Here is a 27,394-nt window from a genome sequence, read left to right on the forward strand (position 1 = left end):
ACGTGGCGTTCTTTTTCCTCTACCTGTTGTAACCGAAAGCCCTATCAATTATGGAGCTGACCGGCGACAGGGAGCCGCAGCAGAGGGATGAAACAGCCACATGAGGTTCCAGAGCCGCAGGCTGCTGACTCCTGGGTTAGTGGATAAACATTCTCCATACACACTGCTTTCAGACCTTTATAGTCTACACATAAACAAAGAGATACGTCCTTTTTCTCACAAAACACTGGGGCGGCCACCTGCGGCCTAGCTGGTTGGACGAAGCCCCGCTTTAGATTTTTGTCAATAAAGGCTCGCAGCTCCTCCAGCTCTTGCGGGATCAAGTAAATCTTTGGCTTAGGGAGTTTCACCCCCAGGAGGATTTCTATGGTGCAGTCCGTGGGGCAATGGGGTGGGAGCACATCCGAGCCCCTCTCACTGAATGCCTCCCTGAGGTCCCAGTATTCTTTTGGGATTTTCTCTTCACCTTCTAGGCGCTCGCTCACTGCAGCTCCTAGCTCTCTCATAGACTTGGCTCTGGGTGGTGTTTTGCCTTCCCCTCTTCCTGCCTGCCATGGATTCATAAAAGCCCCTTCCTCCAGTTCACATGACGGTTCCATTTTCGGAGCCAGGATAATCCAAGCAAGAGGGGTCACTCCATTCCGGGGGCTACAATGAAACTCAGCGTTTCTTGATGATCCCCCATCCACATCTCCACTGGTTCAGTTACAAAGTGAGCTGGACCTCCCCCAGCTATTGACCCATCCAGCTGGCAAAATGCTATGGGCACCCTCAGTGCTCTCAGTCCCAGTCCCTGTTTCTCTACTACCTTGGGGCTAATCATCCATCTTGTGCACCCAGATTCCAAAAGGGCTAGCATCTTCTCCTGGGCGCCAGACGAAGGCACCCGCAGCTCCACTAGCATGGTCTTGGGGGCTACATGCTGATTTACCAGGGGGTTGGAGTCGGTCTCACTCTCCTCCGGGGTGGTCGGAGTTCCCACCTCCTCCAGGAGGGGCGAACTCAATGACCTCCACCCCTTTCACCACTGTTTCGCAGTGCTTTGCTGGCTGCTTCTCGGGCTTCCTGCCCCCAGCAGTTGTCGGCTTGGAGCCTGGCTTGGTGAGGCAATCAGCTGCTCTGTGCCCCTCCTTCCCACACTTGAAGCATGCTGTGGATTTCCATTTGGCTGCTGGCCCACCTTTGGCAGCTCTTGGGGCCTCTTTTGGGGCAGAGGGGGAAGGCTTACTCCAGCTGCGGCTCCCCCACTGCCGGTCTCTGGTAAGATCGATTTCCACCTCGGCTGCCAACACATACCAGCGATGAAAATCTCGGAGGGCTTCCTGGGAGATGCAGCTCTGATAGATGTTATCTTTGTAGCACTCCATCAGGATCTCTGGAGACCAGCCATGCATGTGGCAGGCCAACTTGCGAAACTCCTGGGTGTATTCTGTTACTGACCTTCATCCCTGGTTTATCGTCTTCATCCTGGTCCTAGCCTTGCTTCGGCTAGGGGGTCTTCAACTGCGCGTGGAGCGCCATCATAAACTGGTTGTAATCCCTCTGCTGGGGGGCATCATAGTTGTGAAGGGTGACCATCCAATCTGCGGTCCCTTCCAGGGCCATCTCACTTTGGCTGCCTTTGAAGCAAAATCCTCCCCATACTCCTGCATGTGATTCCAGACTTAAGCTACGAAGAATCCCAGGGCTTTGAGATCCCTTTCGTATTTTACTCCCAGCTGAGAAACCTTTGGAATTTGGTGCCTCTGGGGATGCCCCCCCCCCCGCCTGGACAGCTGGCCCCTACTGAGCTACAGGAATCACAGCTGGGGTTGCAGAGATGCCGGCTCCCCCTGCTGCTCTCCAGCTTCGTGCATTAACAGGGCATGCTTCTGTGCATTGGTTCCCCGAGCTCTCAGACTCTCGAGTGCTTCATGCAGAAGTTGCAGGGCATGGGTCAGCAGGAGGTCCTCTTTGTCAGCTTCCTGCAAGGCAAAAACTCCCCGTTGGCGTCTGGTGACAGTCACCCTGGGAGGTGCTCCTCTAGATATTCCATGTGTCCGGCTTCCAGTTGCGTCACGCTGAAATGGAGGACTAGGAACGGTAAAGCTGCTTATCCTAGTTCTCCCTTTTCGGTGCCTGGCGGTTGTTCCTGCGCCATCCTGAGCTGCGGAGAGGCTCGCGAAGAAGGGGAGGCATCGGGGCATGCGAGGGGGTGGCTCTCCCACACGCCGGCAGATTTCTTCTCAGGGTACCAGCGCAGAAAGAGGGTGGCGTGGGATCGCCCCGAAATCATGACTATACCGATTGGAGAGGGAAGCCCGCCAGCATGGTGTAAGAATTCTACTTTACTAAGTTAGCTCCGAGCTGACTGAACCTCCTGCCTAAGAAACATATAAGATTTGTCATTTACCGGGGGAGCGGCTGAAACGGAGAAACGTCTGTCTTGTAAACTTCTTGCTGCTAGCTGTTATTCCCCCCTCAGAAGCGGTTATTGATCTCCCTTTGAACTCTGATATTATCTTCTCCCCCTTTTTTATTTGAATATATTGTCTGTTGGATGAGGAATAATTGATTGATCTTGTTGAAGACATAGTGAGATTTTTACTTTTACTTCTCTCTTTGTCACATTATTAGAAGAGGTGAGCTTTTTGCTACATTGTGACTTGACACTTTTTCTTTCTTTCCCACTGTTGAAGATGGAGACTGCCCTTGGTTGGTCTTGCACTGCCACCTAATGGTGGGTTTGGATATTACAACTAAAAGGAAAGGAAAAGAAAGGAAAGGAGGGGGGGGGAAAGATATATATACACTGCCTCATAGTAAACATTGAAAACTGACTAATTTGGATATATCAAGAGCTGATGGATTAAGTTATTTGATTTAAAAGATTTGATTGACATATTTATTTAATAAATGGTAGAGGAACAGTGGTTGTTTTCAGTTATGTCTACATCTTCAACTATTACCACAACAAATAAGAAAGTTATCTCTCTGCCTACCTCTGTAACCCCAAGTTCGATGTATTTAGTTTCTAGAAGAACATTGGAAGATATGTCGGCGACGGGGAAGATGCCCTCTATGCAGGCTCTTCAAAATATGTTACAAACCATCCAAGAATTGATGGCTAAAAACCAGGAGTCGATATCTAAGAATTTTGAGGACTTGGGAGCAGATGTGAAAGCAGAAATGAGAGGGGTTAAGGAAGAAATTAAACAGATGCGAAGTGAATTGGGAGATATACGACAGACATTAATACAACAAGAGGAAAAAATGAAGGAGATAGAGAAGACGGAGAAATGTGAAGGACGGATGGACAGTTGGGAGAAGAGACAAATAACAATAAATAGGGACTTAGAGGAAGAAATAATTTTTTTGGAAATGGAGAGATCTTTTTTTCTTAGAATACAGAATGTGGCGGAAGAGAAAGGGGAAAAACTGGATGACATTGTAGGAGAAATAGTTGCAGAAACTTTGGAGGCAGATAGATTCATGATCCAACGGGATATTGACGAGGCCTTTAGAGTATTCACTAGCTAGGCAAAAAGGAATAATCTCCCTTGGGAAATTCACGTTCGTTTTAACAAGAAAGCTTTGTGCAAAGAATTTTATAAACGAACAAGGGATCAAACTATTACATATAAAGGCCAACCGATAATAGTTTTGAAACAAATCCCATGTCGTGTAAGAGAACAGAGACGCAGATATCAATTTTTGATGACTTTTCTGAGGAAAAATGCAATTTCGTATCGTTGGTTATTACCTGAAGGCTTATTGATGACATGGAGGGATAAGAAAGTGAGGATTCGGAGTCTTCAAGAAGCAAGAGAACTCATGGAACAACAATTTAATTTGTCAGAATTAGATGTTGAAGGAGAAGGGGAAAGTAGAAATCTGGAGGAATCGCAAGAGGAAGAACAGGTAGAGGAGAGGAGAGAAGGAAAGGCGGGAAAGAAGGGTGGGGGAACACGAAAAGTTGAGGAATTAACAGCGCCTCAGAGGGAGACAAGACAAACACCTAAGAAGGCCATAACAGCGGGAAAGTAAAAACTTAGGTGAGAAAAGGAAATGGGGGAATTAATGTGTTTGATATCTGTAAATATTAACGGTTTAAATGCTCCTAATAAGAGTAGTAGAATTTTGAATAAATTAAGAAAGGCTAAGTATGATATTGTCTGCATGCAGGAGACCCATATAAAAAAAGATCAAAACCATTTGTTAGAATGCCGGGCGTTGGGTAAAACTTATACCTCATTAGCAGGTCAAAAAAAAAAAAGAGGGATAGTGGTATATGTACAATATCATTTGAAATCCCAACAGGTTTTTGCTGACCAGGAAGGCCGGGTTCTCATGCTCAAAATAGAAATTGCCCAGTGGAAGTCTTTATTGGTTTATATTTATGCCCCTAATGACAATCGGAGGGCTTTTTATCAAAACTTATATTTTAAACTGGGGAAACTGGAATATGAACATGTCTCTTTAGTGGGGGATTTCAATGCTGTAGCGGATAGAATGCAGGATTATGTCCCGGGAAACATACAAGGAAGGTTGAAGGGTATTAAGAGAACATTACCAAAAATATGTAATGATTTAAGGGAGGAATTTGGATTACAGGATATATGGACATTGAGAAATCCCAATAAAAATCAATATATTTATTTCTCTCCCAGACACCACTCGTGGACCCGAATAGATATGATATGGATGTCTCTTGAGTTGAGGGGGTTGGTCTCGGAAGTGGAAATAGGGCCCAACCAGTGGGCAGACCATAATCCGCTAATGGTAACTTGGAAGATCCCACATTGTAGGAAGGGTAGATGGAGAATGAATATAGGTATTCTGAAAGATGAAGAATTTATGAGTAAATTTAAGAAGGAGTTATATCTTTTTTTTCAGGAAAATAAGAAAGAGGATACTTCAATATACAATACATGGGATACAGTTAAGGCAGTGATGAGGGGATGGTTAATCAAATATAAGATTGATAAACATAGGGCGGGTAAGAAACATCGAGACAACCTCTTGAATAAATTAGAGAGTATGGGAAGGTAGCGGGATTACTGATGAATGAAGAAAAAACTAAAATCCTAATGAAAAATATGACTCAGATGCATAGGCAATAGCTGGAGCAGTTAATGGGTTTAAGAATAACAAATAAAATTAAGTATCTGGGTATATGGTTGATAGCCAGATGTTCCTCCATAAAGGAGGATAACTATCTTCCTCTTTACAACCAGATGCTCAGAGATCTAGAAAGATGGAAAAATCTCCAACTATCAATTTTGGGAAGGGTGGCAACCATTAAGATGTGCGTGTTACCCAAATGGTTATTTCTATTCCAAACAGCCCCGGTAAGGTTGAATAAAGAGTTTTTTTTACAAATTTGGATAGAAGTATATCTAAATTTATCTGGCAGGGAAAGAGGCTGCGGATTAGACTTAAAATGTTACAAGAACCCAAAAATAGAGGAGGATTTGGACTCCCAAATTGGGAGCTCTATCACCAAGCAGCGAACTTGATTTGGGTGAAAGAATGGATGATCCTACAAAAGAGACAACTTTTGACATTTGAAGGAGCTGGTCTTCAACATGGCTGGCACTATTTTCTATGGCTGGGAGCATCCGGCCGCCCTAGACACTTTGATGATCACTATTTACGTAGGACGCTTGGGTACACTTGGGAAAAGATTAGAAGAAGAGTATATTCCAAAGTTCCATGTTGGATTTCGGCGCAGGAAGCCCAGATCTACCTGATATTGTATAAAGGGGAGAAAACCTTGACGTATGAAGTTTTTTTTGAATGTTCAGGGTAATCCGAAGTCACGAGAATTATTAACTCTTCAAGGATATAAAATAGACTGATGGTCTTATTCTCAAGTGCACCCCAGGTATGAAAAAGATTTATATAGTGAAGGAATCTACCTTAAAAGGGAAGCCTCTCACCGACCAGTCCGCTCCCACAGAGAGGGTCTCCTCAGGGTGCCATCGGCCAAGTTATGTCGGCTGGCGACACCCAGGGGGAGGGCCTTCTCTGTGGGAGCCCCAGCCCTGTGGAATGAACTGCCCCCGGAAATACGTAAGATCTCCGACCTCCGGGTGTTTCGCTGCGCTCTGAAGACCCTGTTGTTCCGCCAGGCCGGGCTATTAACATAACGTTTTAAATTGGGGTATTTTAAATTTCTGGGATTTTAATTGGAGCCTACTTATTTAATGATTTTAAATTTTAACTGTTGTTTTGTTTCTGTGTTTTTAAATAGGCTGTACACTGCCCTGAGTCCTTCGGGAGAAGGGCAGTATAGAAATAAAATTATTATTATTATTATTATTAAGAATTGGATAAGATCTTATTAGGAGGGAAAGGGATACTATCTAAATGTTACGCATATTTATTGTCTCTGCAGATAGGACAGGATGTAGTGAAGGATTGTATGATAGCATGGGGGCGAAATTTTGGATATCCCCTTGACTTCCAGCAATGGGAACAGATTTGGTTGAAAAACATGAAATTAACCATGGCCTCTTCATACAAAGAAAACATATATAAAATGGTCTACTGGTGGCATCTCCCCCCTGCGAGACTAGCTAAAATGTTTCCCGGGACATCTGCCTGCTGTTGGAAATGCGGTTACAGTAATGGAACTTATTTTCACCAATGGTGGACCTGCCCACAGGCGGTTAAATATTGGAAAAAAATACGGCAATGGATTTTGGAAATTACACAGATTAATTTGGAATTAAGGCCCGAGATTTTCCTGTTGGGGGCAAAACCTTTGAATGTTAAATCAGATATATGGTTCTTGTTGATTCACATTATTACTGCAGCAAGATTAGCGTATGCGCAGGAGTGGAAAAATCAATACTTACCGATGGATTTGAAAATAATATATAAAATTAATGAGTGTGCGGAATCAGATAGATTAACTAGATTGATCAATGGTAAAAAAGATTCAGAATTTTATAACAGTTGGAAATTATGGTACGATTGGGTCCAGAAAAGGTGGGATGGAATAGATATATGATGATGTATATATATGATGCAAGTATGTATGTATAAAGGAATGACTTTATATTTATGGACAATGTAATCACATTATACCATGGTGGCAGGATTGTATATTTCATTTGTGTATTGGTGCATAGAATATAGTAATAAAAATTAAAATAAAAAAAATAGATATTCCATGTGTCCTATGCCCAATGACCATCTGCTTCAGACTGGTTTCTCCTCAAGCTGCAGCTCCTCCAGCCACTCTGTCTCCTCCTAGCAGTGGTGCTGCTGGGGGGAGGCCAACCCCAGGGCTCCCCAGTCTTCCTGGTCGCTTTCATGGGTTGACATTGTGTGCTCAGCCCCCTTGGTAGACTAGGTCTCTGAGTTGGCAGATATAGCAGATCTTGCTTAATGTCAGGCCTGCCTCTGTTCAAAACCCAAGAAAGAAAACCTCAATTGAAGTAGGGAAGAGGTACTTTAACTGACTTTGAAATGATAGCGGCGAAAGGAAAGCAAAATCTGAGCCAAAAGGGGCGAAAGTTACATATTAAAAGTTTCCCCAAATCTCTCCCCCCAGGGACCCAGGCTGAATATCCAATCCATGTTCCGCATAGTGTCACATGGAGCACATCTTCAGATGTTTTCGTCCATCTGGTGTTCTAGGATGGTTGGCCTTGTCTGGGTGTAAACAACTCCATTCAGCAGTGCAGTAATTCTTGAGAGCAAACCTCCCTTTTAGTTCACATGGGCCTTCATCACACCAGCTTACTTCCCAAACCCCAATGCCATGCCCCCCCCGTTACTATGGCAGCCGATAGCAAGCATGCATCAAAGGGAAAACCCATGCTGGTGATCTGGCTGACAAATATGTTCATCACCCTGTTATTTTTAAAAATAATAAAGACAGGATACAAATAAATAAATATTTTTGTGGCAGTTATTTTCAATGATATCTATAGGAATCAAATATTTCTGGAAAAGTTTCTAATAAATGAACTTCTGGATGGTTAGGCAGACATATTTATTTATTTAATTTATGTTGCAACTCAAGGCGGCTTACAGAATATAAACTAACATTTCTGACATAGCAACATAAGAAACTGTTCTTTTCATTCAAGGTAATCCCAAAGGTACTTTTTTTGTTGTGCCTATGTTGTGCCATGTGTTTATGAAGTGGTTGTTGACACGGGAAGATGTTAAGAAAAATGTTAAGGAAAACACCCAGACAGAAACTGAGCAACGTGGTATATGCAGTACAATGCAGTGAGCCATGTGCAGGTCTGTACATTGGGGGGAAAAAACAACCACTTCATAAACGCATGGCACAACACAGGAGAACAAACACATCAGGACTAGATTCGGCAGTCCATTTGCATTTAAAAGACACAGGGCACTCTTTTGAAGACAACAAAGTTCATATTTTGGACACAGGGGATTGCTGGTTTGAAAGAGGGGTTTAAAAAGGCCATTTATGTCAAAATTGAGCAGCCCACTCTCAGGAGAGGGAGAAGGATATGATATCATCTATCTCCAGTCTACAACACAGTCCTTTCAACAGTTCCAAGAAGGCTCCACGCCAATTTGCACCACTCAGGTGACCCTGATGACACAGATAAATCTCCAGGTGACCTTAATGACCTGCTAAAAGAATGCAAATGACCAGCTGTCTGCAAGGAGTATAAATCCTTCCATTCCCCACCATCCAGTCAGAGCTGAAGAAGCTTCTTGGATGAGAAGTGAAACGCCTTCAAAGAAAAACCAGAAAGTCCAGCTGCCTCTTGAAAAAAACATCTCTGGGACAACTATGACCTGGATGACTGAGAATCTCCATAGGTATTTTCATTCAAGAGATATTTCCAATAATTCAAACATGCTTGTATTTTTTTTTAAAGTTAAGAGACCACCTAAGTTTGGGACCCTGAATAAACTTAGTAGAAAAGCACTGGCAGCATAATTTTATCTGTGTGATGCCCTTGGGCTTTGAATGGTATGCTGGAATCTATACTCCAAAAACTAGAAAAGGTTAAGGCAAAATAATGAACAGGGCCAGAACTAAATTTGATTTAATTTGTATATAATGAAACTTAATTTAAAGTAAATATATACATTTACTATAGCATTTGACTGATCAGAATTGGTCTTAAAAGTGAAGATTCAGGATTGCCCCAGCTCTGCCCACTAAGCAGTTCGAAAGCATGAAAATGCAAGTAGATAAATAGGTACCATTTCAATGGGAAGGTAACAGCGTTCTGTGCATCTCAGTGTATAGTTATGCTGGCTGCATGACCACTGAAATGTCTTTTTTTTTTTTTATTGAAAAAGTTTTCAAATACAAGTTTTCCCCCCTTTCCCCCCTTCTTCCCTAACCCCCCCTCACCACCCATCCCCCCCGTGACTTCTTCTTCACAACAATAAGCTAATTCATAATTAATTACATAATATTTTACCATGCCCTTACTCACTCCTCAAAGTACTGACCCTTAGCATAATATTCTTATAACTCCGCTTTTCTCCGCTTTTCGCAATAATCTACCCTTTTTCTCCTCCCCCAAACTTATAAAATATTATTATTATTATTACAACAACATAACCTTTAATCTTTTATATATATTAATATAACATTTCAAAGCAGCCTTCTCCAAATTTAACATTTATTCAGTTCTATCCAATTCTTCCACTCCCCAAAATATATGACTTAAAAATCCTTTTTCTTAAACTAATCAATCACTAAACTAGCCTATTTCAACCCAGTTTCCTGCAAGATTACCATACACTACAATTCTAAATAATTCTAAATATAATCCACTGCCCACTCTGCTAAAATATACATATGTCTATATATACATTCTATTTTATAAAAAGAGAAAAGACAATAACTTTAAATTTATAATTCATTTAGTATCTTCTTTGATGTCTTTCCACTAGATTGTTAAATCCATCATCCATAATAGGGTAACATAGCATCCTGGTGCAACAGTTTATTCAAAATCTTCAGTCATCTTCTGCCCCCATCAATAATGAATATCCTCATGTATATATAAAAGTAAAAACAACCACCCGAGTGACATTATAATTATATTCCATATAGTTGTAATTGTGGTTTTCATCAGGATTATAAATTCCCATCATCTTAGTGGGTAACAGCCAGATCTTCTGCATGCCCCAGCATGACTCTCTTGCCTTGTAACTCAAAATAGTTATAATATATTTATCGGTAAAAGAAATCCAAAATAGATAGTTCAAATCCAACAATGTAAGGCTCTTTCCACATCCCAAAATCACGGCATTGCAGAGATCTGCCACTTTCCTCAAGATAGTATTAAACGATAATTCGCCTCCAATATCTTTTCACATATTCATTTATTTTTTAAAATCCCTGGCTTCACTGTTGCTTGGTTTAGAAACTACTATTTCTATGAGATCTGTTTCTTTTCTTTTTCTTTTTCGGGTTGCATTTCCATCCAGATTTCCTTCCTACAAGTTGTGTATCAGCTGATCGGTTGTCATTCTGCTTTGTAAATTGATCTTGTTGGTTTTGTTTTATTATCTCATATGTCGTTTCCATCACTTGTATATCAACTGGTTGATTTACGCACTTGTCTGTAACTTGATAATTCATCACATTAGAATCAGATGACACTGCTCTCAAATTTATAGACAGTCCAGCTGGGGTATCCAAAGAGTCCGAAGACAATTTATCTACCACAGCCTCTGTAATTTGATGTTTTCCCTTTATTTCCAACTCCTTTTGCTTGTCCTGTGTTATGCCTAAAGATGTTAAATTTATTTTTAAAAAATTTTGATAAAATTCTTCCGCTTTTTCGACAGTATTCAGTTGGTATCTTACTCCTTGGTGTCTCAATATTAAACCAACTGGGACGTCCCACCTAAATAGAATATTCCTTTTTTTTAACTCATTCACTAGAAAACCAAATTTCTTCCTCTCCATTAACATCTTGGGCGGGAGTTCCTTAAAAATCCAAATCTTTCTCCCACGAAATTGCAAAGTAGAATCATAAGAATTCTGCACAATATTATTTCTAATTTCTTTGTCTATAAAATAAATCACCACATCTCTAGGCAATTGCCTTTGTTTTGCCAACCAGGAGTTTATTCTATAAATTCTGTCAATCCTGCAAAACACTTCATCAGGTTGAACCTTTAAAATCCCAGCCAGAATTTCAGAAGATATCTTCCTTAAATCATCTCTGTCATTTTCCTGCAGACCTCTCAGTCTAATTGCATATTCTGTAAAATTGTGTTGGATCATTAAAACTTCTCTTTCAATCCTCTGTTGAACATTTTCTTCATTACCAGTCTTTTGGTCAGCCTCCTTAAGTTTGTCTTCTGAACTATTATCCTGAGTATTTGCCAAATCCTTTTTAATTTTTTGGATCTTGTCATCCAAATTCTCCTCAGTTTCTTTCATTTTAGACTCTACTAATTTAGTATTTGCTTCCAACTGAATCACAAAGTCTGCTAAGCCATTAGCTGTTTTTAAAATCTTTCGATCCAAAAAGCCAAACTTAGATTTCACCAATTCACCAATTTCTTTGATTTCCAACTTAAATTTTTCAAGTTGCTGATTCACAATCTCATCCCTTCTTACAATCTCCTCAAGAAGAAATTCTATTATATTAAAGTCAGGTTTCTGAGACTGGAGAGTTAAAACTTGTTGATGTAATTTATTAATGGGGGAATCCCCCCCCCACTGCCTGTTTGTCTAGCTTTATAAGTCTCAGTGCCATTTTTCCACGCAGACAAAATTTACTGGAAAAGAGAAAAAAAAAACTTTTTTCCAACCAAGATCAATATCAGATCCCCAAGGAAAAAAAAAGGAAAAAAAAAAAAACAAAAGTGAGAGTGAGGTTTTGCCTTCAGTTACAGCCAAAAGTATTCATTCCGCTACTTTGTAATTGAAAACGGAAGGAGTTTCCCTTTCAACCTCTCTTCAAGCCGCAGCAGCAATCGCCATTTTAAAAAAACTTTTTTCCCTTCACTTCACTTCTTAGGCAAAATATAATAAAAAGAATACTTGCGCTTCAGGATCAGAGGTCCAGCTCATATCTTCTTTAATTAATTTATTTGACAGATTTACAGGCTTGCTTCTGCCCCCTAGCTCTGCGTGTAGCAGAGATTTCCCAGAGCCCGGAGCATCGGCTGGGGATACGGGGAGTCTCTTCCGCTCCCTCCCAAAAGTAAATAAAAAACTTTTGGGATTAGGTAGAGGACTCTACCCACCCCAGCCGGCTCTATCTCCGTTTCCTAATGGAAACAGGGTTTTTTCAAGCCGCCATTCCGCTGAAAAAGGCGGCTCTTACAGGCAGTGGGTTCGACGATCCCGAAGGAGCGTCCAGCGGGGACAAGCAGCAAACCGGAAGTCACCACTGAAATGTCTTCAGACAACATTATCTCCCTCAGCTAAGAAATGAAGATGAGCACCACCCCCTGGAGTCAGAAACGACTAGAAAGGAGAAACGTTTACCTTTTTAATACTTAGTGGGAGATTTATAGGGAATACTAGGACCTGTAGGCTAACTAGGAATTGAAAAAAAATCTCAGAAGATGGTGCTGGCAAACTTCAAATAGAAAAAAAATTAGATGGACATATCGCGCTACCAATAACAAATCTCCTGAAAACAAAGGGTGAAGTAAAACCAAAGCCCTCCCGGGCCCTTGAGTGGACTATGGATTGTCAGGCGGCATTTGTTTGCTGCTGAACCAGTCCTTAAACATCCAGACATGGAAGAGCCTTTTGTAGTACAGGCTGACGCGAGCGACGTGGCAGTAGGAGCAGTACTTTTGCAAAAGAATGCAGAAGAAATTACAACCCTGTGCCTATACCTCCCGTAAATTGTCGGAGACCGAAAGGAGATGGGCCATATGGGAGAAGGAAGCTTTTGCAGTATGCTGGGCATTGTTAACGTGGAGACAATTTCTTGAAGGAGCTAAGCATCCCTTTGAAGTTTGGACTAACCATAAAAACCTGGAGGCATTGAAAACACTGCGTAAGCTGTCACCAAAGCAAGTTCGCTGGGCTCAGCACTTCAACCATTTTAATTTCACTCTACACTACCTTCCTGGTGGAAAGAACTTCATGGCTGATGCACTTTCCAGATTGCCTCAATACAACAGTACCAAGGAGGAAGTGGTTCGCCCGATCATCCCTTCGACCCAACTGGCGCCACCAGTAACTACCAGAGCACAAGCGAGGGGCGATCCAGCCCTCTCGGGCGATTTGCGTCAAAAACTACAAGAAGCTCTGAAATCTGACAAGTGGTTTCAAACCCACTCGAATGAATGTACATTTCGTGATGGACTAGCTTGGGTTGGAGACAAATTGTATGTTCCTGCCAGTTTGAGAGTAACAGTGTTGCAGCACGCTCATGATGCTAAGGTGGCGGGACACTTTGGATTTGTTAAAACTCTCCCTCTCATTAAAAGACAATTCTGGTGGCTCGCACTCAAAAAGACATAGAGGCATATGTAGCTAGCTGCCCGGTGTGTGCCTCAGCTAAGAGACTTCTGGAGAAGCCACCTAGTCTACTTCAGAGTGTGGCAAGGTTTCCTTTCTTCTGAAGTGGGGCTGAATGTCAGCCTCTGCTTTTTCCTGCTTTGGCTGCCATGGTAACAGGGGGGGGAGTTATAAGCATGCTGGACAAAGAAACGAAAGTAAATCCTAAAATATAATGTTGCATCTTTGAAGCTGCTATCGGGTCAACGCCCACGGCATTCCTGATTAATGACACCGCCAAACGTGTGCTTCCACCTGACCCCTGGGAGACCTTTGGATTGGATGATTTACGTTGGACAGTGGGAGGGGATGCTTTCTATCTGTAATTTTCGCACTCTTGTCTCAGATCCTACTTTTCTTTGGTTGCGATCACTTCATTTTCCAGTAGAAGTACCTGCTTCTATAAACAATGGAGTCTGGGTCATTCTTTCTTGGACTTTGAAGGAAGCACACCTGACAGTTCTATTAATATTAAGCCTTATGGACATCAGAGTAACAAATTATATTGAACTGAAATAGAATTGAGTAAATAAAAGAATGCTAATGCATGCTGGGAATTAAGCAATGGACAGTTTTCCAGTAATCCCTCTATAAGGAGGCCTCAGACATATGGTGATTAATTACAATATCCTGTATATCTCATGAAGCCTGAAAAGATTCAAACATTGATTACTGTGTTACAACCATGTTACCATACATATGAACATGGGGTACTTACTTCCTCAAGAAGACGTGTAACAGCATCAATGTCATTGTATGTCTTAGTCATCTGGCCCACTCGTTCAGCACATAAAACTGAAATAAAACAGGTAATATATTATCTACTATACAAAAAGATATTTAAATCTAATATAAGCGAAAAGATGAATGTATTTTTTTCAAATAATCAATACTGTATGAGTTCATTCATAAATTGATATAATTCATGTTATGTTCAATGGAATATGCTCCACTTAACCCAATATTGTTATTCAATAGGACATTTAAAAAATCACCTTGTGTTCTCAGTAATTCCAAGAGTTCTAACTTAATATTACAAAATTTTGAATATCTCATTTCTTCAATAATTTTTATATTATCCCACTAAAACAAAATATTTGCATATGACTGACCACAAAATGATATACCTAGAGGAAGTATAGCTTAGTATATTGTGGGAAGCCTCCCCTCCAGAAGAATGAAATATTTTGGAAAATATTAAAAAGGCAGGATAAAATATTTCCCCTAAAAGGAGAAATAAAAAAAAATCTTAAGGGAGGTAGAAACCAGCCCCCGTTTCCCTGCCCCAAGCAGAAACTGAGGAGGCCAGCTTTTAGAAATGCAGTAATCCATTAAAAAGACTGGGTCAAGACAGAAACTCAGATAAGCAACAAACAAAAGGTTGACAAAATTAACTCAGACAAACACCTAGGATTTGCATTTTTTCTTTTGCCTATAGAGCCAGCTATGACCCCTACATAATCCCTACACGACCCCCATAGGAATCCAGAAGGTATAATAACCCACACACTCTAATCTCCATTTTGTCAGCTGCACCAGAACCGCAAACCCTGGTGGTTCTGCTTCATCATTAAACTTTCTTTCTAATCAGCCTCCATGTTGTTTCCACCTCTTTTCCCAGCTTGGAACTGAATCAGATAGATTTTTTCTTCCAATAATACAATATTTTTAAAAATAATTTAGATTAGAGGTTCCCAAACTTTATTGGTGCAAGGTGCACCGAACCAAATTTTCAAATTGTGCTCTGCTGTGCTTCGGGGCACCATAATGATCTTGCTTACAGTTTCATTTATTAAGTAGCCAAATGTTCCATGGCATCACACTGAGTTCACTGTTGCACACAATTTAAGACCTACAGTTTTAGATTCCAAAACTTTAGCCCCAAGAGATTCACATACTATATGTTGTTGTTGTTAGTTGCTAAATTGTGTCCAATCTATCGCAACCCCATGGACAACGTTCCTCCAGGCCTTCCTGTCCTCTACCATCCTCTGGAGTCCATTTAAGCTCACGCCTACTACTTCAGTAACTCCATCCAGTCACTTCGTTCTCTGTTGTCCCCTTCTTCTTTTGCCCTCAATCTTTCCTAGCATTAGGCTCTTCTCCAGTGATTCCTTCCTTCTCATTAGGTGGCCAAAGTATTTGAGTTTCATCTTCAGGATCTGGCCTTCTAAAAAGCAGTCAGGATTGATCTCCTCTAGGACTGACCGGTTTGATCACCTTGCAGTCCAAGGGACTTGGAGTCTTGTCCAGCACCATAGTTCAAAGGCCTCAATTCTTTGGCACTCAGCCTTTCTTATGGTCCAATTTTCACAGCCATACATTGCAACTGGAAAAACCATAGCCTTGACTATATGCACTTTTGTTGGCAGGGTGATGTCTCTGCTTTTTAGTATGCTGTCTAGATTTGCCATAGCTTTCCTCCCCAGGAGCAAGCGTCTTTTAATTTCTTGGCTGCAGTTCCCATCTGAGGTGATCTTGGAGCCCAGGAAAATAAAATCTGTCACTACCTCCATTTCTTCCCCATCTATTTGCCAAGAATTGAGAGGGCCGGATGCCATGATCTTACTTTTCTTAATGTTGAGTTTCAAGCCAACTTTTGCACTCTCCTTCTTCACCCACATCAAGAGGCTCTTTAGTTCCTCTTCACTTTCTGCCATTAGAGTGGAATCATCTGCATATCTGAAGTTGTTGATATTTCTCCCAGCAATCTTAATTCCAACTTTTGATTCATCTAGCCCCACCTTTCTCATGATGTGTTCTGCATATAAGTTAAACAGGCAGGGCGACATATACAATCTTGCCGGACTCCTTTCCTAATTTTGAACCAATCAGTGATTTCATGTCCAGTTCTCACTGTTGCTTCTTGACCCACATATAGGTTTTCCAAGAGACAAATAAGATGGTCTGGTACTCCCATCTCTTTAAGAAATTGCCACAATTTGTTGTGATCCACACAAAGGCTTCAGCATAGTCAATGAAGCAGATGTAGATGTTTTTCTGGAACTCCCTAGCTTTCTTCATAATCGAGTGTATGTTGGCGATGTTGTGACCTAGACTTCCTGAGTCATTAAAACACATGAGTAGTCCCAAAAATCTTTTTTATTGCAACAGCTGTGAATTATGTTCATTCACAGCTGAGTCCCAATTAGCTGCAAAATGTCCTTCGGGAGAAGTCCTTTGGGATAATCACCAACCTTTATTTCCCTTGACACTCTGCTGAAAACCTACTTGGCAAAGCCACATGGATTCCAGAATAAAACAGAGATGCCGACTGGGAACAGAATTAACAATGCTGCTTTCCTGCAAAGTGCCCACATGCCTTTGCTCCTCTTTTAAGCCTTATGGGAGGGGCCAATCATCTCCAGGCCTTACTCACAAGTCATCCCTTTTGTTTTAACTGTTCGTGCCTTCTGGCAGCTTTGTGCATGCGTGCACTAGGAACAGGCTCCTCCTGTTCCTCTGCCTCTCTACTGTCTGACTCTCGAGGCAACAGAGTCCGTGCATCACTCCCAGATGGCCCTGGCCCCATCTCTGCCTCCGATGCAGAGCCCTCATCCAGTCCTTCTCCAGACTCCAGGACTGGCCCATGTTCCTCTCCAGCCTCCTCACTGTCTGACTCCGCTGCCAGCTCCGCAGGCTGCTGGCGAACCATAACAGGTGATTTGATCTCTAGTTCCTCTGCCTCTTCTTATCAGTAAAGCAACATTAAAGGATGCTGGATTTACAGGACCTGAAGACTTGCAAATCTTTTAACTAAATTTAGATGTAACAAAAGTATATGTAATGTTCATGTTTATCTTTAATGTTCACCAATGAAACTGGTCCTAGGATAGAGTAGCACTGTCAGCCTCCGCCTTTTCTGCTTTGGTTGCCATGGTAACGGGGGGAGGGAAGCTAGGTTGAGGGGAGGGGAAGTGTACTGGAGAGACAGAGACAGAAACGAAAGTGATTCTTAAGCTACTGGGCTGCATCTTTGAAGCTGCTATCGGAGCAATGGTCGTGGCATTCCTGATTGATGACGCTGCCAGACGTGTCTCCCACCTGACCTTTGGGACAACCTTGGATTGGATGATTTACGATGGACAGTGGGAGGGAATGCTTTCTATCTGTAACTTTCGCACTTTTTGGCTTAGATCCTGCTTTTCTTTGGTTGCGATCACTTCATTTTCCAGTAAAAGTACCTGCTTCTAAAATAACAGAGTCTGGGTCATTCTTTCTTGGACTTTGAAGGAAGCACACCTGACATTCACATATTATTAAAAACTGAATCTGCCTATCCTAACAGACTGGACATCAAGATCTGACTCTTTATCCTGGTTCTGTAGTAGAATGATAGCAGTCTGTGGATAGTTGTTGAGCATCCTAGTACAGGGGTCAGCAACTTGCGGCTCTGGAGCCGCATGTGGTGCTTTCACCCCTCTGCTGCGGCTCCCTGTCATTCAAAATATGTGTCACAACCGCAAGTGTGCGTCACCCCCCAGCACACGATTTATTGAGCTTTTCAACTCCTGGTAAGCCAACCATGGATAAATCCAAGGAAAGAAAAGTTTCTGAAGAAAATAGAATGTTTAATTCAACGACATATGCTACTTTTGTGGCCGCTCAAGAAATAGTCAGGCATGGAAAGGGTTTTGTGGCTCCCGGTGTTTTCTTTTCTGTGGGAAATGGGTCCAAATGGCTCTTTGAGTGTTTAAGGTTGCATACCCCTGACCTAGGAGAATGACTGAGCAGCTAGGTTTTTGATTTTGGTTTTATAATTTTGTAGTTTTATTACTTTTGTGAGTCACACAGAATTGTCCTCTAAGATAGCTTTGCCAGTAAGTACTAAAGCCAAATTGTTACTTTCTTTTATTTCTCTGGCTCAGTGGAAAAGGCTTTTGTTGCATATTGATATTTAATCTTACATGTAAATGCCTATGGGAGTTATGCTAGCTTTATACTTAATTGTTTGGGTTGCCATTATGAAATATTATAATTTTGCTTTTTGAGATTTATAATAGAATTAAATGCTTTGACCCTGTGATTCTGTGCTTTCCAGGGTTGATAGTAAATCCCAGGTAAACAATTCTTTTCTTGCATAAGAAATGTACACATACCCAAATGAACAAACAAAACAAATAAAAAACCTAGGGAAGATTTCAGGATGAAACTAAGTTGATATTGTATATGATAACAGCAGCGAGATTACTGATAAGTAAATATTGGAAAAATGAAGCTTTACCCACTATTGAAGAATGGACTTTGAAGATGGCCAGTTTTGCGGAGATGGCGAAGATTTCAGCATATTTAAAAGATCGCTCACAAGAGACTTATGAATGGGAATGGAAAAAATGGATAGATTATGTGCAGAACAAATATCAAATTAGGAAGTATCAAATAGCTTTTCATTGAAAGTATTATATAAAAATAAAAATGTATGAATTTTGTGAAGATAAAAAATTATAAGGGGGTTTGGGGGGTTCAAGTTTTATAAAAAGGGGATTTGGATGGGATTATACTCTGTGGAAGTCAGGGGGAGGGGGAGGGGGGGTCTGGGGGGGTTAGGGTGGGGAGTGTGGGGTGGGGTGGGGGGAAAATGGGGTGAAAATGTAATTGTAAAACTTTTGCAATAAAAAAAAAAAACCTAGGGAAGATTTCAAAAAGTTTCAATCAGTAATTATACAATGAATGAACTATTTAAGAAGTTTTTCAATGATCAGTAGTTTTTCAAGTGATAATGTATTCAACTGCAAATCTTAAATATCCCAGCCACATGGATGGCCTGGAGAACTACATCTGTGGAGCACAGAACTGGGGAAAGTTTCCTTAGGATTTCTAAATAAGCAAACCATAACATAACGGTGGAGTAGCAGATTGGTCATAAATATTCATGGTCTACATACACAATACATCATAATGATGTCACTATACAGACATAAAGAAATGGACTTCAAAATATGCAGAAACCATTTCATAGGCAAAGATGGCTGAAACATTTTTAATTCTACAACAAGAACATTCTGAATAGATGCCTCCCAAATTCTCTGATGTTTAAGGAGAAGGAGGCACAGAACAATCAAACTGTTATTATAGCCAAACAGAATAAAAGTAGTTTAGTCTTCTTATAGAGTTGATTTACGGATCTGATCTGCCTAAGATCAACTGAAGTCCTAAAGATTATCTTCATGACACATCCAGTAGTATTTATTACTTATCCATCGACTCATACAGAAACAAATGCAAATTTCAACTACTATTAATGTTCATTTTGGAATTCCACTCTCTTATACATTCACATAACTATGCATATTATCCAACTCCAAGTTTAGTTGGCTTGGCTAGATTTGAGTTCTACTAGACTCAAGAGTGCATATCTATCATGCAATACTTCTACTGGGTAATAGTTCAAATATAACATCAGGATTTAGTTATCTGCCCTTTATTCACTATACTTGATTCTATTTTCTGTTAATGAAAATTCTGTAAAACATACATTCAGTGTGAATTCAGTGTACCTATCTTATAGCAGTCTTCTATTTAGAAAGCAACTGGCTAATACATTTATAACATTGCACATTCCTAAAAGGCATTTTGCAACAGTTAGATGCCATCATGAAGAAGCAAACTAATCATAGTATATGCTGCCAAATAAAACTGGTTTCCCTAACCCTGATTTTTATATGAATATTACTTACTAAATTAATGTTTTTTCTGATACTGTAAATAAAACTACTATTCTTAAGGATTATCCTTTTCAGGGAAAAATATTTAGTTTACTTATAAACCAGTCTGCATATTATATATGAACTGAAGTTCTTTCTGTCATCTCAAAGAAGATTCACCACCATTAGGCATTTTTTACTAGTCCTTCAGTATGACTGTCAGATCCCTAACGTGATACTGCCATTCAAATGAAAGATTATATATTTTATAACCTTTTTCCTGGCACCTAAGCGCCCTGCAATATTCTCACTGTTTGGGAATGAGATAAGGAGGGAGGGCCATGTGGATTGTGTCAGTTCCTTGAAAGTGGAAGACGACCATGTCAGGCTTCGGTGCTATCTTAAATAAACTTCATTCTCAAACGCAAAGTCTCTAATGAATCACTTTTATTTAAGAATAGAAAAATCCGACATTCCTGATTCAAGTTGCAGCCAAACTGGCCCCTCCTTCCAACCCCCTCCTCTTCCGCTCTCCAACCCCAATGTCCCATTGGCCATCATGCAGATCCATCTCTACGTCCCGGCACGTTCTTTTCACAGGAATGTGGCCCCCGCCCTCTATCACCCAGGTTACACTATTTGTTGCATGCAGAAAACTAGGTAAAAGTTCATCTCAGCAATAAATCAATGCTTCTGCTCTCTGCTTCATTTCGTTCATGTCAGCACTGGAAGAGAGCCTAATTTGGAATGCTGACACGGATCCTTATCTGGTTCTCAGGACAGCCATCGCAATAAACATCTCCACACCTGTGGATTGGCTAAATCCATATTCGGACTGGAGGGAGGGATTCTAAAGCCCTATTTCTAATTGTATAGTTTGGGATGGAATTTAGAGTTAGCTTTGCCTGTTCTGCTATCACTTCTTCTCAATAAAAGGTTCCTTTTGAAATACCACGTTTCAAGAGTCTATACTTTCTTGGGAAAGGAGGAGAGGCAGGTCCTTACAGAAAGCAGACTCTGCAAAGTAAGTCAACTTGGAGAACCACATTTCACCCTACCATGGGGACCTTATAACAATGTCCGAGCAAAGCAGCGAACGAGGAGAAATCTAATGCTTTGTAGATATCTCCACCATCGCTCAACCCGAAGCATACTCTGCATACCCAGTCGTGGAGTTGGGGATACCCCAAGAGAACTCCAAGAGACCATGCTGGTCACTCAGAATTGGGAGGAAAAGAGACAGCTGGGATGGGAGGATCCGAGGAGTTACCCTAAACTGAGGCAGTCGAAAGCCCAACTGGAAATTAGAGCTGGAAGCCCTGTCCAACCAAGAGGAAACTTTCGAAGAAACCAGGAGGGGGCACTGACTGAAGAACCACATCAACTGGCTGGTAATAGAGACGCTAGAAAACTTCAACCTGAGGGGGGAACCAGAACTACCACCCAGAGGAGCCAAAGCCACAGATGACAACCAGGTGATTACCCCAGACCCCACTTCAGGGGATCAAGCTCTATGCCGCTGAAATAGCTGCCACAACAACACCCCCTTGCAATCTGAGCTACCATGAATAAACCAGGTCAGCTTAGGGGCCCACAGTTGGAGAGACAGGCACCACTCTTAGGAGTGAAGTTCGATGGAAACCCACAGCAGCTGGGATTCTTCATGGCACATATACTCACCTACATGCAAGAATACAGGCATGCATTTCAAACCCAAGGCACTCGAGTACGAGTCATGATGCTCGTGTTAGAGGGAGCTGCTGTCAGATGGATGGTCACCCTGCACAACGCAGACACCACAGAGTTGACAAACTTCAACAGATTCATATCGGCTCTATGTCACCATTTGTGGGGGCCCCCTAGCTGATCAAAAAGCCCGAGACTGAATTAAAGTCGTGAAGCAAGGGCGACGATCCATAGCTGAATACACTGAGGAGTTCCGGGACCTGGCCTGCCGTGTCGAGTGGCTGGAAGACATCCTGGTGAGCTGCTTCGAAGATGAATTAAATGATGACCAATGCCTGCATCACCATAGGAGCACCAGATTTATTTATTTATTTATTTATTTATTTATTTATTACATGTATTTATATGCCGCCATTCTCCCGAAGGACTCAGGGCGGTGAACACAAGTTAAGAAACAAGTACAATAAAATCCCATTTTAAACCAAATAACTAATTAATAGTAAATAATAAAGCCCAGAATCAGAGTCAGCCTATTTGTTTGAACAGCCAAGTCTTCAGGTCCCGATGGAAGGAACGGAGATCAGGAGCCGTCCAGAGCTCGGTAGGTAATTCATTTCAGACGGTGGGAGCACCCACAGAGAATGCCCTACCCCTGGGCCTAGCAAGACGACATTGGCTCGCCGTTGGAACCCTGAGGAGAGCAGCCCTATGTGAGCGAACAGGACAGTGAGAGGCAGGCAGGCAGGAGAAGGTCCTGCAAATATCCCAGACCTAAGTCATGTAGGGCCTTATAGGTGAGAACTAGCACCTTGAAGCGGACCCGGAGAACCACTGGTAACCAGTGTAGCTCATGTAGGAGGGGTGTTATATGGGAGTAACGAGGGGCTCCTGTAACAACCCGTGCGGCTGCATTCTGGATCAGCTGGAGTCTCTGGGTGCATCTCAGGGGCAGGCCCATGTAGAGGGAATTGCAGTAATCCAAGCGGGAGGTAACCAGGGCATGAGTCACTGTGCGAAGGTCATCTCGGTCCAGGAAAGGGCACAACTGGTGCACCAGGCGAACGTGTGCGAAGGCCCCCCTGGTCACGGCCGTTAGATGGTCTTCTAGGAATCATCATTCATCATTCATAACGTCACCTGAGTGGTAGCTCACCATGGAGGAAGCTGAGATCGACATGGCTAGATACCCATGCTGACCAAGCCAAGGCTGGAAGAGATCCCCACCCCAGGGGAAAAGATAGCAATTCAAATCAACCCCCCTTCACCCCAAGGTTGTCAGCTTGTTTTAAGAAGGGGCACCGAGCTGCAGAGTGCTGATCGAAGATGCCGGTAAGGAAATCAGACTGCTTGTTGGGGGGAGGACCCACAAAGCCAAGCCCCCGAGGGAAGGAAACTGCCTTGCGAAGCAAGGCAACCGTCAAGTTTCAGGACCCCCACCCCTTGGGGACCAGAACTCCAGAAATCCAACCAGAGGAACCAACTTTCACCAAAATTGACCCAGAAGATGAACCACTGATAAGCAACCCAATTGAACTGCTTACCCTCTCCCTAAGACTGTTTATACCCAGTTGAGACATAGAAGTAAAAATCTCTGCTTTTCTAGACTCGGGATGCACAAGTTGTCTGGTAAGTCCCACCCTAGTAGGGAAACTGGGAATAAATCTAAGGAGACTAAGGAACCCAATTGAATTTTGCCAATTAGACCGATCAATATCCGGGGGAGAACCTGCCATGTTTGCTACCGAGCCCCTACAAATAACTATGGATAATCATAAAGAGACACTGACATTTGTGGTGGCACCCGGCATGGAATGACTGTTAGTATTGGGGTTAGCATGGCTGAGAAAATGGAATCCCAAAATTAACTGGAAACAAGAGTCAATCAGATTTCAGTTATGGATAACTTGTTGATGACAAAAAAGAAGACTGGAGGGGGGGGGCTGACCATGAAACGGTGATCAAGGATGCTAAAGCTACATACAGGCGGAGGATTGAGCATCTTTTTGAGAACTCAGACTCTGGTCCGGTATGGCAAGGCCTGCGACAAATCACGGGACAAAGCAATAAAAATAGTTTGTCTAGCAGTAGTGACTCTTTGGCTGAGCAGCTAAATCAATTCTTCAGCCGTTTTGAGGTGGAAACAAGAATGACCATCATTCAAACATTTACCACTGATAGTACACCATTAACATTTACCATCGATAAGACAATCACTTCTACTACAGATCTCTGATGTGAGATGCGCTTTTCAGAATGTTAATATCTGGAAGGCAGCTGGGCCTGATGGAATCATGGGACGAGTTGTCAGGGACTGCACTGCAGAGCTAGCTGGAAGGTTCATGGATATTTTCAATCTATCCCTGTCGCAGTGCTCTATCTGTACCTGCCTGAAGACATCCATTATAGTGCCAGTCCCTAAGCAGATAGTAGTGGTATCCCTTAATAATTATATACCAGTAGCTTTAACATCTGTTGTCATGAAATGTTTTGAGAGGCTGGCGTTGAACTATATTAAGGCTAGTCTTCCATCTACTTTGGACCCATACCAATTTGCATATAGGAATAATAGATCAACTGATGATGTTATGTCTCTTGTTGTCCATACTGTATTGAATCACTTGGAACAACAGGGGACATATGCGAGGCTGTTATTTGTGGATTATAGCTCTGCTTTTAACACCATTTTACCCAACAGGTTGTTTTTTAAAATGTCCAATTTGGGTATAAATCAGAGGATTTGTTTGTGGATAAAGGATTTTCTGACAGATAGGCCACAGTCAGTAAGGATGGGGTCTCACCATTCCTCTACTCTGATACTAAGCACAGGAGCCCCCCAGGATAGTGTGCTAAGCCCTTTCCTTTATTCCTTGTACACACATGACTGCACCCCATTGTATAACACCAACGCGATTATTAAATTTGCGGATGACACAACAGTGGTGGGGCTCATTAATAAGAACAATGAGTCTGCTTACAGGAAGGAAGTACAAGGGCTGATATTGTGGTGTAAAGAAAATAATCTTACAATTAACATAAAAAAAAACTAAAGAACTTATAATTGACTTCAGGAGGAAGAGAGATGTACATTTCCCTTTGTACATAAATTGGTGGTGAGGTGGAGAGGGTGGGTAGTTTTAAATTTCTGGGCATTTATATCTCGAAGGACCTCTCATGGACTATGAATGCCAACATGCTTGTGAAGAAGGCAAAGAAGAGGCTGTACTTCCTGAGAATGCTCAGGAAGATAAATCTATCTCAGCATCTACTTCTGTCCTACTATCGTAGCACCATTGAGAGTGTCCTGACAGGGCATTCTTGCATGGTATGGGAGCAACTCTGTAGTGGACAAAAAACCTCTACAGAGAATCATTAAAACTTCCCAGAATATCATCGGACTCCAGCTACCAGCCCTGAACGACATCTTCAAATCTCGCTGTTTGAGAAAGTTGCATAACATTCTCAGAGACTCTTTCCATCCTGCTTACAATCTTTTTCGACTGTTGCCTTCTGGCAGAAGATACAGAACAATTAAAACTCGGACCACACGTTTTCTGAATAGTTTTTATCCCAGAGCTATAATTGTACTCAACGATGAACTAAAGTGCCACCATCAGTGAGCTGTTGGACAGTATTACTTGGTCTGTTGTGTGGATGTTTGGGTGGTTGTGGGTTGGGGAATTGTGTGATGGGTGGGAGTGTGTTCGGGGATTGTTATGTGTTGGACCTGGTCTTTGAGTGTTAAGTGAATTTCGTTGTATAGGTATACTGTGATACAATGACAATAAAGTTATTATTATCTTTATTCATTAAATATGAAACTCAGTCAACTGAACATTCAAAAATGCATCACAAATACCAATGACTGGTGCTAATGGTTGATACGGGTTGCTGCCAGAGTCCTAGGTATCAACCAAGTACCTTCTTAAGATGTATGATGTTCCAAGTAGTGCAGTTTTTTGCAGTTCCGCTGGTGTTATTGCAGGAAGCTGCAATTTGCTGATGTATGTTATAAAATTCTTGGACATGGTACTAAGTGCCCCGATGACAATGGGTATCATTGCTAGATGTTTCATCCATAGCTGTGTAGTTTTGATGGCCAGGTCGCGATATTCCATTATTTTTTCCAGTTCTTTTTCTTCGGCTCTGGCATCTCCTGGTACCGCAATGTCAATAAATTGTACGTTTCAGTTTTCGACAGCTGTGATATCTGGCATGTTGTGTTCCAAGTGACAATCCATCTGTATTCGAAAGTCCCACAAGATCTTCACCTTCTCATTTTCTATAACTTTTTCCATTTTATGTTCCCATGACTTTTTGAATACAGGTAAGTCGTATTTTTTACATAATGACCAGTGGATTAATTTAGCAACTCAGACATGTCTAGCTTTGTAATCAGTTTGTGCAATTTTGCTGCAGTCACATATAAAATGTGAAACATTTTTGACATTTTTGTTGCAAAGTCGGCTGTTTGGATTGTTGGTGGATTTTTTATCTTTGCTTTCATGGCATTAGTTTGTAGTGCTTGTTCTTGAGCAGCCAATCTTAAATCTTCCATTTCTTTCTTGATGGTTCCCATTTTAAGCCATGCCCATGTAAATTTGTCATCACATTTTCCTTCAATGTTTTTCAAGTGCTGCCCATGCAAAGCTTTGGTTTTCCATCTATTTAATCTGTCATCCAACTCTTTTTCCTTATATTCTGTCTTTGTTTCTGTTGTTTTTATAATGTTCTCCGTTTTCACAGCCTGCAGCAATTTTTCTGCTTTGGTTCACATAATCATCCAAACTTCGTTTTTCTTCTTCTACAGTTTGATGGATTTGCAATAGTCTTCTGCCCCCTATTTTTCTTGGCAGGTACAATCTGTTGATGTCACTTCGTGGATTTAAAGTGTGGTACATATCCAAAAGTTTGTGTGTTTTCCAGTACAGTCAAAGTTCAGTTGATGATTCCAGCTGAATAGCATATCACTGGAACTGCCCACAAATTATGTTTCCAGCATTCAGCTTTGATTTTAATATTTTGCGGACCCTCCTGATGTATTCCTTTTGCGTTGACTCTTTGACTTTTCCAGTCAAGATGTTATCTGTTTCCAATATGCCTAGGTATTTGTAACTATCATCCTTTGCTAATGCTTTTACTATGTTCCCATTTCCCAGTTCTATTCCTTCTATTTTTTCCATTTTTCCTTGCTTCATGGATAATATAACACATTTTTCAAGTCCAAAGTTCATTTTGATGTCACTACTGAACAGTTGAACTGTGTTGAGTATTGATTTAAGTTCAGTGGGGCTTTTTAGATGGTTTATCTTGCCATGTTGGCTTGAGATTTGGTATCCCAGTTTTGTGTTTCGTAGGATTATTGTCAGTGGAATTAATGCAATGTTGAACAGTAGTGGTGAAAGTGAGTCCCCCTGGAAGATTCCTCATCTGATGTTGACTTCACCAATGTTCTCCCCATTTGCTGTTAGAACTGTTTTTCATTTTTGCATATTTGCTTTCAAAAATGTACAAATATTTTTGCTAATTCCAAAGTTTTCCAAACAGGTGCTAATCCAGCTGTGGGGTAATGAGTCAAATCCCTTCT

At 41.5% G+C, this 27,394-nt stretch overlaps 1 protein-coding gene across 7 annotated transcripts in view; it reads right to left on the bottom strand.

The window, feature by feature from the left end:
- Window positions 1-27,394, bottom strand: part of TRAK1 (trafficking kinesin protein 1) — a 495,341-nt gene that overhangs the window by 127,906 nt on the left and 340,041 nt on the right. For all 7 annotated transcript variants that reach the window (XM_087894140.1, XM_060683688.2, XM_087894141.1 and 4 more), the window contains one exon: window positions 14,199-14,275. In XM_087894140.1, coding sequence (XP_087750266.1) covers window positions 14,199-14,249 — 51 coding nt within the window. In that variant the 5' untranslated portion in view covers window positions 14,250-14,275. The remainder of the gene's footprint in view (window positions 1-14,198; window positions 14,276-27,394) is intronic.

Source organism: Pantherophis guttatus, chromosome 4 (assembly GCF_059756535.1).
Source record: "Pantherophis guttatus breed Tessera chromosome 4, ASM5975653v1, whole genome shotgun sequence".
NCBI classification, from domain to species: Eukaryota; Metazoa; Chordata; class Lepidosauria; order Squamata; family Colubridae; genus Pantherophis; species Pantherophis guttatus.